Source organism: Pelobates fuscus, chromosome 7 (genome assembly GCF_036172605.1).
Source record: "Pelobates fuscus isolate aPelFus1 chromosome 7, aPelFus1.pri, whole genome shotgun sequence".
In the NCBI taxonomy this organism is placed as follows: Eukaryota; Metazoa; Chordata; class Amphibia; order Anura; family Pelobatidae; genus Pelobates; species Pelobates fuscus.
In genome coordinates this window covers 198,007,332-198,019,524 of record NC_086323.1, presented here as the reverse complement: position 1 = coordinate 198,019,524, position 12,193 = coordinate 198,007,332, and the positions used below count along the sequence as shown (strand labels likewise).

The following is a 12,193-nucleotide window of genomic DNA, read 5'->3' as shown; positions in this document are numbered from 1 at the left end:
GTTTTATTCAAATTTAAACTATAATTAGATATCCTGCTATAGTTGTCAAATTCTTGCATTAAATACAGGAGAGAGCTGAGGGGATCAGTAATGGAAATTAAAATATTGTCCGCGTATAAACACAGCTTCCAAACATCCTCCTGAGCTCCCATACCCTTAATCCGTGAGTTAAATCTGATATTGTTCGCCAGTGGTTCTATAGACAAGACATAAAGTAAGGGGGGAAGGGGACAGCCCTGTCTTGTCCCATTGGAAATACAGAACCACTCTGAAAATAAGTCACGGGCTACAATTCGGGCAGTAGGATTCGAATATAAAGCACCTACAGCAGTCAAAAACCACCCTTCAAAGCCAAACTGAAAAAGGGTTCTCTTCATGAACTCCCACCCGAGTTTCTCAGCATCCACCGACAGGGTCAGGAGAGGAGTTCCTTCCTGTCTAGCCCAATCCAATAGGTCGAGCACCCTGCGAGTATTATTGGAAGAATAACGTCCCATTATAAACCCTATCTGATCTTCATGGATCAGAGCTGGTAAAACCTTTTTCAGCCGTTAGGCCAATATTGCAGCATAAAGTTTGTCATCTACATTGACCAAAGAAATAGGGCGATAGTTGGTCACATCAGAGGGCATTTTTCCCTGTATCAAAATTGGAGTGATATGTGCCCTTAGTTACTCAGTAGATGCCAAGCCTTTGGACGCGATTTCGTTAAAGGTATCAGTTAGAAGCGGAATTAATTGTTTTCTAACAATCTTTAAAAAAAGGTTCGTATAGCCATCCGGGCCCGGAGCTTTATTGTTTACAAGTTTATTAATTGCTGCTTCTACTTCACTCTGAGAAATATCTTTATTCAACATTGCCTTCTGATCGTGGGACAATTCCGGTAACTCCGAGTTTTTCAAGTAGATCTCCATCTTAGCTATGTCAGGATATGTATTCAAATTATATAAGCTCCCATTAAAAGATCTGAATTTTTCAGCAATTTCGTCTGGCTTGTAAATACAATTATTTCCATCTACCAATTTAGAGATCTTTTGATCAGCCACTCTTTTTTTAATTTATTTGATAGTATAGAATCTACTCTATTGTTCTTATAGTAGTATTTAATATTGAGCTTATTAATGGTGCTCTCTATCCTAATCTTAATATGAGCATTCATTTTTTCTTGACAGTGCTCAATAGATAGAGCTCTCTGATCAGAATAAGATTGTTTGTTGGCTTTAGAAAGATTGTAAAATTCTATATATATATAGGTCGGACAAAGTATTATTTAAGTTCTTTTTTCTGCTGGCTTGCTAGTTTGATCCAATATCCTCTGATGACTACTTTGCAAGAACACCAAAGACATTCTTTAGAGATCTCGTCAGATTAATTTTATTTAACCCGTTAAGACCGCAGCCAAATGTACAAGTTGTTATCCCAAAAAAACGTAAACAAAACCTGGCATTTGCGCTATATGTCTGTCCAACCGTAATTCACCTCTTTCATATTAAATGCACCCACACTTATTATATATAATTTTATTCAGGGAAAACAGGGCTTTCGTTTAACATCATCAAATATTTAGGTATGGAACATAATTTTATATGAAAAGAATATAAAAAAATAGGAGAAAATAAGAATTTTTAAAATTGTTTTAGTTCTACGTGACATTTTAACTGTGAATGTCAAAATACTGTTTGCTTTTACTGCAATACAATACACATATTTATATTCAGCGATGTCTCATGTGTAAAACAGTACCCCCTATGTACAGGTTTTATGGTGTTTTGGGAAGTTACAGTGTCAAATATAGCGTGTTACATATTTCATTTTTTTCACATTGAAATTCGCCAGATTGGTTACATTGCCTTTGAGACCATATGGTAGCCCAGGAATAAGAATTACCCCCATGATGGCATACCATTTGCAAAAGGAGACAACCCAAGGTATTGCAAATGGAGTATGTCCAGTCCACTTGGTCACAAACACTGGCCAAAGTTAGTGTTAATATTTGAAAATGCAAAAAACTAATTTGAACGCAAATTTTGGCCAGTGTTTGTGACTAAGTGGCTACTAAAAAAAACTGAACATACCCTATTTGCAATACCCTAGGTTGTCTACTATTGCAAATGGTATGCCATCATGGGGATAATTTTCATTCCTGGGCTACCATACGGTCTCAAAGGCAACCTGGTGAATTTTAATGTGAAAAAACTGAAACGCAAACCTTATATTTGACTCTGTAACTTTTGAAAACACCATAAAACCTGTACATGAGGGGTACTGTTATACTCAGGAGACTTCGATGAACACAAATATTAGTGTTTCAAAACAGTAAAACGTATCACAACAATTATATCGTCAGTGTAAGTGCCATTTGTGTGTGAAAAATTAAAAAAAGTCACTGTCACTGACGATATCGTCGTTGTAATATAGTTTACTGTTTTGAAACACTAATATTTGTGTTCAGCGAAGTCTTCCGAGTAAAACAGTACCCCCCATGTACAGATTTTATGGTGTCTCGGAAAGTTACAGGGTTAAATATAGTGCTAGAAAATTTTATTCCCTGAACTTTCGACCTGGGTTGTCAGGCAGGTCCTGCAAATTGTAATTAATAAAATGACCTAATTATGTAAAATTATTACATAAATATATACATAGAATTATTATATTTATATATATATATATATATATATATATATATATATATATATATATATATATATGTTTGTATATATATATATAAGTGTGTCTATATATGTATATAATTTTTTTTATTATTTTTATTTATATATAGGTATATATATATAGTGATATATACGTATATACTTATGCATATAGATCTATATTATTTTGTTCTACATGTATTTTGATATCAATATATATATGAATTTTAAAATACAGTTAGAACAAAATTACGCATGTTTATATATTTTTTATCTATTTATTTTAAATTTTTTTAATTGTATTTTTTAACATATTTATATATTTATTTTTATTATATATATAAAATGAAATTTATATATATATATTTAATCAATATCATTGTACATGTATTTTGCTATTAATATATATATATAATTATGTATATATTAATATTAAAATACACGTAGACAGTGTATGTATATTTATGTGCATATGTGTATATATATATATACTTAGATCATTTATATAAAATAAATATATGATCTAAGTATATATAATGTTATTTTACACTGTTTTTACATTTTATTTCATTTTTTCAGACAGCAGGGGGAGTGCCTGTCATTACAGGCACTCCCCCTGCTGGCATTGACATGGACGGCTATGCCGTCCATGTGATCGCGGGGTCCTCGCAAGGACCTTGCGATCACATGGCCCTGGGGGGCCGAAGAGGACTCCGGGGGACTCCCTGGGCTGCCAGGTAAGTCCCCCATACCGCGATCGCCTGGCGACCTGGTAAGTACAAAAGATCGCAGGACGTTCTATGCCGTCCTGCGGCGTTTAGAGCCACCAAAATAAGGACGGCATAGAACGTCCTGCGGTCTTAAGGGGTTAATAAATAGATCAATTAAGTTATCTATATGATCGATATTAGCTTTATTTTTTAATAGGTAGTCCGCAAGTCTCCATATCGGAGGAGATCTAGTATTGGTCATCACCAGCTCAGCAATTATCATGTCGTGATCAGACCAACTATTTTCAACAATAGAGATTGAGGAGATCGCCTTGACTAAATCTAAATTACCTAAGATCAGATCTATCCTAGCAGCCGAATTATGGGGAATAGACCTATGCGTATAGTTTTTTTCATTAGGATGGAAAAGTCTCCAACAATCGTATAACTCCGCTTTCTTTATTGTCCTACTAAGTGATGCGGCCTGCCGTTTCAGGGATTTGTCTATCTGCTGGTTCTTTGACAATTGTTTATCCAATAAAGTGTCGCATATACAGTTAAAATCAACTGCAATCAAAATTCTGCCTTTTTTAACCTGTTCCAGCAACCTCAAAATTTTACCCAGGTTTTTAATTGGATCTTTATTGGGTAAGTACACATTAACTAGTGTGTAGTCCAACCCATTTAATTGCCCCACTAAAATGATAAACCTCCCTTCCGGGTCAGAATGGCTATAATAGCATTCAAAGGAAACTTCTTTACAAAAGATTATAGAAACCCCACATATTTTTCCCCTGTAAGGTGGCCGAGTAGATAGTCGGATAGTTCTTATAAGACCACAGTTTTTTTAAACTCCCCCATCCAATGGGTTTCTTGAACAAAACCAATTTGTATTTTCTGTGTAATAAGAGTATTATATACCGTATATACTCGAGTATAAGCCGACCCGAATATAAGCCGAGGCCCCTAATTTTACCCCAAAAAACTGGGAAAACGTATTGACTCGAGTATAAGACTAGGGTGGGGAATGCAGCAGCTACTGGTAAATTTCTAAATAAAATTAGATCCTAAAAAAAATATATTGCATATTTATTTACAGTGTGTGTGTATATACTGAATGCAGTATGTGCGCATGAGTGCAGTATGTGTGTATGAATGCAGTGTGTGTATGAGTGCAGTTTGTGAATGAGTGCAGTGTGTGTATGAGTGCAGTATGTGTATGAGTGCAGTTTGTGAATGAGTGCAGTGTGTGTATGAGTGCAGTGTGTGTATGAGTGCAGTGTGTGTGTATGAGTGCAGTGTGTGTGTATGAGTGCAGTGTGTGTATGAGTGCAGTGTGTGTATGAATGCAGAGTGTGTATGAATGCAGAGTGTGTGTATGAGTGCAGTGTGTGTGTATGAGTGCAGTGTGTGTGTGTGAGTGCAGTGTGTGTGTGTGAGTGCAGTGTGTGTGTATGAGTGCAGTGTGTGTGTGTGTGTGTATGAATGCAGTGTGTGTATGAGTGCAGTGTGTGTATATGAATGCAGTGTGAGTGTGTGTGATGCAGTGTGTGAGTTGCTGGGCATTTTTATTATATTTTTTAAAAATTATTTTAATATTTTTTGTTTTATTAATATATGTTTTTATTATTTTTTTTATTTTTTTATTTTTAATATTACTTTATTATTTATATTTTATTATGATTTATATTTATTTTTGTCCCCCCTCCCTGCTTGCTAGCTGGCCATAATGTAATTATGTTAGTTGTAAGACAACCCATCTATTGGGTCTATTTAACTAAACATCAAATGTCACGTGCCAAAACCCTATAACACTGATAATATATATGGGGTATATTTATTTCCATATTAAAATATTGTAATAATAAGGGGTTAAATGAGATTTCCATGAATTTAAATATAACAATAAGGGAATAGGGAAGTAATAACAAAGTTCATGTATTTCGTGTTTTATAAATTTGACTATGTAGATGTGTAACTAATCTTCTTTTTTGATAGGAGATCGCTTGTCATAACATGTCTTTGCTACACTTTTGAATAACATCAGGATCGCTATATTGTGGGCGACCTCCTCTAGGTGGCAATATGTATTATTGTTTTGCACTTTTGAGTTGGAACGCACAGGGCAGTGGAACGTACGGATTTTCACTTCCGGTTTCCGGTTCCACCGTTTCGCGCCAAGATTGAACGCCAGAACACCTATTCCACACCTGAACATGATCGCTGGATACCCCACAACTGGATGGGACCAAGGAATCAAGGGTAACTCCCACCTGGATCCACCTATGAACTAAGGGTCCAGCCCTATTTATAGAGACTCATTGGGGGGAATATTGTATGCATTTTTGTATTGATTGTTTTTAACTGTCATATTATTTACTTTTGGTCCCTGAGGAAGTTCCTTCTTACAGGAACGAAACGCGTAGGACCTCCTTTTGTTTTATTTCATTTATGTGGCTAATTAATATAGCCTCTTTTCTACAATAAACCTGCATATTTATTTTACCCTACCTATATTGGAGTCTCATTCCAAAACTTTGGTCCGCTTGGAGTTCCAGTAGAGAGTGGAGACGTTCAGCCGCCCAAGTTCATCAGGACAGGCACCTTTTTGGCGCATTATTCATTTTGATCTTGTGAGTGCATTATTATATCAGCGTATTACTATTCAGTTTGCTGTATCACACTATGTATCTTTTTTTGTTCCTGTTTTAGATCATGTACAGCCGTATCTCATTTTCCTTTGTGTCTATATATATTTTTTGGCATGCATTTGTTTTTGCGACATTGCTTCGTAGTCGAAGTTTGTTGTAACCTTTCTTTTCAGGTCCCATGTGCTGGGTGCCCTAGTGGATCTCCATTCCCTCGCTATTGTAGTCAGAGTAGAGATCAGTATATGGAAGATCAGGACCCCCTTGACCCGTTTAAATGTGCCTAGGGTTAGGAACAGGAGTCCCAATGCTGGTTGCAGCGTAAATTGTATGCCCAAGTCCACCATATGTGAAGCATAGTTCCCCTTCCTGTGTTACACCTCCAGCATTTTGCAGAGGCGGTGGGGTAGATTTTCGTCAGTCTGTCTGGTACCATATACCATCGGTGTAGTAACTTCCTCATTTGTTCCAGGTGCGCTGTGCAAGCTGTTTCCCTTTATGTGCTGTTTAGGCTTTGTGCCAGTGTTCCATGGTGTATGTGGTGTGTAAGTCCACGTACCACACTAGGACATGTTTGTTCAGTACTTCCTCTGCCACTGCCAAGTGGTATGTTAAAGAGATGGTTTTGCAGGGAATTTTGGTGGACATACATATCTCCTCTATCCGAGTGAATGTGTGTGAAACTCTTGCGGGGGGGTGGGGGTCAAAGACCCCAGAAGGGACTTGAGTTGTAGGTAGGGGAATATCGCTTTATTTGGTAAGTCGTATCAGGTTTGTAGGTCCGGGAACGCAACCATGGTCCCGTTAGAGAAAAGGTGATGTAACCTTGTGCACCCGTGGAGCTGCCATGGTCTATATTTTTTTTTTAAATTCTTTATTTTTCATGTGCAGAAATTTTACATCAAGCGTGCATAGCCACGACAGCATCTGCAGGCAATTTGCATAATATTTCAAGTCGTAGTAGTTGTCAATACAGCACATTTTTTTAAAATTAACATGAGGTTAACAGGTCAGAAAACATTAATGGTTATTAGTTTAGCATGCTAGGGTAAACGAGTAAATAATAAAGCACTGAAGCTTAGACATGTATTGCGTTACATTAATTAATAAAACAGCTTTTACGTTAAAGTATTGGTTACACGTTGTTAACTGCAGGGATAGGTTATCGGGTCCACCGCTGGTTTTTACAGGTTTAAGTTTAACTTCAAAATGTCCCTCTATCTATGACTGACTAGTTAGAGAATGCATGAGTGGTTACAGAGATTATCAGTGAAGCTCTATGACAGAAAATTCCTCGAGAGGAGATGTACCAACATATTAAGAGTGACTATTGCTGATTAAATAAAAAACATTCAGTAAGCAGTATTATATGCCCCTACTAAATATGTGGACGTACGCTGTCTCAACTGTGAGGCAGAAAAATATATATGTAGCTTGACTATTTAGAGCGAGTTACAAACGTGGGTTAATAATGTTAAATTAATCTGCTGGGCTTGCGTCGCTTGAGGTACAGGAACAGGTATGTTAGTAAGGGTGTATGCACAATTTTGACATGAACACTGTCGATATTAACAAGCTGAACAAAACTTACTGTTTGTGTTAAGATTTGCTTGACATCAATTTTTAGAGTACATCATGCCAGGTTTCATGTGTATAAAACCTCGCTAGTTAAGCTTAAGTTTAGGTAGGGCTAGCTAGTGACCTAATTCGGCTCCGAGATACATATATGGGCCATAACATAAAGAGCTTAAGGCAGGGTAACATATAGCCCATCAGAGGTGCTCAGTAGAATCAAAAATAAGTACGATCTATAACTTGTCTATAATTTATAATATGCCTCAACATCGCTATTCTCCCTAAGTGCCTGTCCTGTAAGGCATTGCTATGTCCAGCCTGTCAGTCAAAATAGCCGTCCTACGCATTCCAGGCATGGGTATTGACTAAGCTTTTAAGTAAAGGCCAAGCAGGGAGGCCAGCGGTGCCGGAGCATTAAAACAATGAGGGTAACATTTAAACTCCAAACTTATTATTGGCCTGTCAACACTAATCCCCCAGGAGGCCCCTCTGGAGTGGTAAGGAAAGGCGTTAGTAATCAAGGGCCGAATATTGGTATATCGGCTATCAGGGCTGCTGGGAGCATCATCTGTTAGGTAAAGAAAATAATAACATGAACAGAAAAAATAATAAGCGGTCTTAAGGAAAACACTCTTTGGTTGTTAGTCCCAGAGAGTCCCACTTGCCGGCTCAGTTCATCCGATGCCCTCGAGGGGCAGAGCACAGTCCAGCCCAAGGGAGAGATGACTCACAGTTCCATTGTGGTAAAATATCTGAGGCTGTTCAGCCGGCTCCCATAACGGGAAAGATCCTTCGTTTTTTCCGCTCAGAAATGTGTGCAGCCGCTCTGATACTTTCTTTGTGGCTGTGACCACAGAGATCCGGATCGTGCTGTGCCGGGTACTGAGAAGGGGGCTTGGTGATGTCTTAAAGATGTCGCTTTCATGGAGGGCTCGCTTATGTGTGGTTGCCTGCGGGAGGCTGTACTGGGGCCGCGTGGGGGATTTCCCTTCAGGCAGCGCCGAACCACCGGGCGGATCCACTTTGCCGCCGCTTTCACCGCTTGTTGGAAGGGCTGTCTCCTGGCCTTGTACTTCTCCCAAAGGTATGTGCGAAGCTGTTCAAAGAACACTGTTATGTGTTCGGGTGGCTTGTGCATCTCATGCCTCGTTCTGCGCTGCTTCTGCGCTGCCATTTTAGCTTGGCCCTGGTGGTCCTTCGTGGACAGGGTTTGTGTCGCTTGGATTGTTTGCTACATGGGGCTATTCAACCCCTGTGAGGACCGGGATATCCCCCGCCGGTCCAGAGGGGGGGTAGCAGGGCTGCAGTGTGTCCACGCCTGGGAGCCCGTCCAGTGGCGGAAGGGCGGCCATCTCCCCCGGGTCCCAGACTTCGCTCGAGTTTAGGCCGCATAGCTGGATCAGGTTTGTCTGCGGCGCACCGGTGCCGGTTCGGTACCATTCCGCTGCTCTCGTCGTGCTGTGTACGTTTATGGTCACCGTTCACCGTTAGTACTTTTGGGTCACTCGATCGTGGCTTTCTTGTGCCTGTCTTAGCTGGAGCTCCTAAAGCGTGCGACCGGCCATGTTCGCTGCCAGGCCCCGCCCCCGCCATGGTCTATATTAACATGGGGGTTGGGGGAAGTAGCCTTTCACTCTGTAACAAACAGAACATACAACCACAATGTATCCTGAGTTGCCGGAAAGTCATCATATGTACGTTGACTGCTACTATCACAATTACTATTTACTGTGTCCGCATGATCAAAATTCACAAAACAAGATATTTCATTTCTATGTTAATGCATAATATAATTTTAGAGACTCATAACCTGTGTGAGATCTCTGATGTCTATCAAGATTAGGTTTAACAAAAAATCATTTTCCCCATTCAGAACGTGAGAACGGTTTCTCTCCTGTGTGAGCTCGCTGATGACTGACAAGAGTTGAATGTTGCCGAAAACATTTTCCACATTCAGAACATGAGAATGGTTTCTCTCCTGTGTGAGTTCTCTGATGACTGACAAGATTTGAATGGTGCCTAAAACATTTTCCACATTCAGAACATGAGAATGGTTTCTCTCCTGTGTGAGTTCTCTGATGACTGACAAGATTTGAATGTTGCCGAAAACATTTTCCACATTCAGAACATGAGAAAGGTTTCTCTCCTGTGTGAGTTCTCTGATGACGGACAAGCTGTGATTTACTAACAAAACATTTTTCACATTCAGAACATGAGAACGGTTTCTCTCCTGTGTGAGTTCTCTGATGACGGACAAGCTCTGCTTTAGTGACAAAACATTTTCCACATTCAGAACATGAGAACGGTTTCTCTCCTGTGTGAGTTTTCTGATGATTGGCAAACCGTGATTTAATGACAAAACATTTTCCACATTCAGAACACGAAAACGGTTTCTCTCCTGTGTGAGTGCTCTGATGAAGAACAAGAACTGCTTTAGTGACAAAACATTTTCCACATACAGAACATGAGAACGGTTTCTCTCCTGTGTGAGTTCTCTGATGACGGACAAGCTGTGATTTACTAACAAAACATTTTCCACATTCAGAACATGAGAACGGTTTCTCTCCTGTGTGAGTTCTCTGATGAAGAACAAGAACTGCTTTAGTGACAAAACATTTTCCACATACAGAACATGAGAACGGTTTCTCTCTTATGTGAGTTCTCTGATGATTGACAAGAGTTGAATGTCTCCGAAAACATTTTCCACATTCAGAACATGAGAACGGTTTCTCTCCTGTGTGAGTTCTCTGATGACAGACAAGCTGTGATTTACTAACAAAACATTTTCCACATTCAGAACATGAGAAAGGTTTCTCTCCTGTGTGAGTTCTCTGATGACGGACAAGCTGTGATTTACTAACAAAACATTTTCCACATACAGAACATGAGAACGGTGTCTCTCCTGTGTGAGTTCTCTGATGAAGGACAAGCTCTGCTTTACTAAGAAAACATTTTCCACATTCAGAACATGAGAACGGTTTCTCTCCTGTGTGAGTTCTCTGATGACGGACAAGAACTGCTTTACTAAGAAAACATTTTCCACATTCAGAACATGAGAACGGTTTCTCTCCTGTGTGAGTTCTCTGATGATTGACAAGCCGTGCTTTAGTGACAAAACATTTTCCACATTCAGAACATGAGAACGGTTTCTCTCCTGTGTGAGTTCTCTGATGATTGACAAGCCGTGCTTTAGTGACAAAACATTTTCCACATTCAGAACATGAGAACGGTTTCTCTCCTGTGTGAGTTCTCTGATGATTGACAAGCCGTGCTTTAGTGACAAAACATTTTCCACATTCAGAACATGAGAACGGTTTCTCTCCTGTGTGAGTTCTCTGATGATTGACAAGAGTTGAATGTCTCCGAAAACATTTTCCACATTCAGAACATGAGAAAGGTTTCTCTCCTGTGTGAGTTCTCTGATGACAGACAAGCTGTGATTTACTAACAAAACATTTTCCACATTCAGAACATGAGAACGGTTTCTCTCCTGTGTGAGTTCTCTGATGAAGGACAAGCTGTGATTTACTAACAAAACATTTTCCACATTCAGAACATGAGAAAGGTTTCTCTCCTGTGTGAGTTCTCTGATGAAGGACAAGCTCTGCTTTAGTGACAAAACATTTTCCACATTCAGAACATGAGAAAGGTTTGGGGTTTATGTTTACTATCTCCTTTGAGAAAATATAGGAATCTGAGAAAATGCTTGATTTTTCAGAGTGAAAGTCCTTGGTGCGGTTATTAAAAGATTTCTTCATAGCTGTGATTTGTGTATTTCTGTTCTTGTCACCACTTTCAGTATAACCTCTCCTTACAAATACACCTGAAAGAAATATACCGGGAGTTAAAGGAAATCGGCCACTATAAATTATTGTTTGCAATACTTAGAAAAAAATGACAATTTATTTTTAATAGATAAGAAATACAACCCTCATAGTGACTGAGAAGAAATTAAAGCGGCACTGTCATGCCGAACTTACCTTTCCCCAATCGATTCCTCTTCTCTCCCTCTGTCAGGATCTGTTATTCATTTCTTCCTGTCTGCTCTCGTTTTCTTTAAAACATAAGATAACGCACAAACACTGCATCCTATAAAAACGAGGAAAAGGAGCCTAAGTTTAGAGGAAGGAGAAGTGGGAGAAGAGCACAAAAGAGAAAGGCTAGACCGAGAATAACCCCTATAAATGAGAAGGAACTTGGCATCTTCAACCTATCCCAAAAAGCTCTAACATCCACACAAATATCAGTCCTTAGCAAAGGACTGAAATTTGCTCCAATGAATCCTTACAAGCCATTTATAGATATAAATAAATTCATAAGGAAAGCCACTCTAAAAAGATTTTTTTTGCCAGTAAAAACTCAGATGTATCTACCCCACAACCCTCAGTTACCTCATCAGAAGATTGCCCTAATATAATATCTACCTCTCTGAAAAATAATTCTACTTTTTTTTCCATCACGTTTTAAAACAGGTCCCCTAGAGGTTTTTGAAAAATTGGTGTAGCAGAGAGACGATCTTTCACAGCTATTCTCCACTAGAGATCCCAGGGGGGCTCAGGAACAAGGTGATGGTAAATCCACAGGCAAGGTTTCCAGCAGGTAAAGTAATACA

The 12,193-nt window shown here is 39.1% G+C and overlaps 1 protein-coding gene across 1 annotated transcript; it reads right to left on the bottom strand.

Moving 5' to 3' along the window:
- Window positions 1-9,437: 9,437 nt before the first annotated feature.
- On the bottom strand, window positions 9,438-11,339 carry LOC134569279 (oocyte zinc finger protein XlCOF7.1-like). Its single transcript, XM_063428194.1, has one exon. It carries the CDS (start codon window positions 11,337-11,339, stop codon window positions 9,438-9,440), a length of 1,902 nt encoding a protein of 633 aa, XP_063284264.1.
- Between the last annotated feature and the right edge of the window lie 854 nt (window positions 11,340-12,193).

What these genes read in the sequence shown, in the direction of transcription:
- LOC134569279 (XM_063428194.1), bottom strand. Translation starts at nt 11,339, where the DNA reads ATGAAGAAATCTTTTAATAACCGCACCAAGGACTTTCACTCTGAAAAA.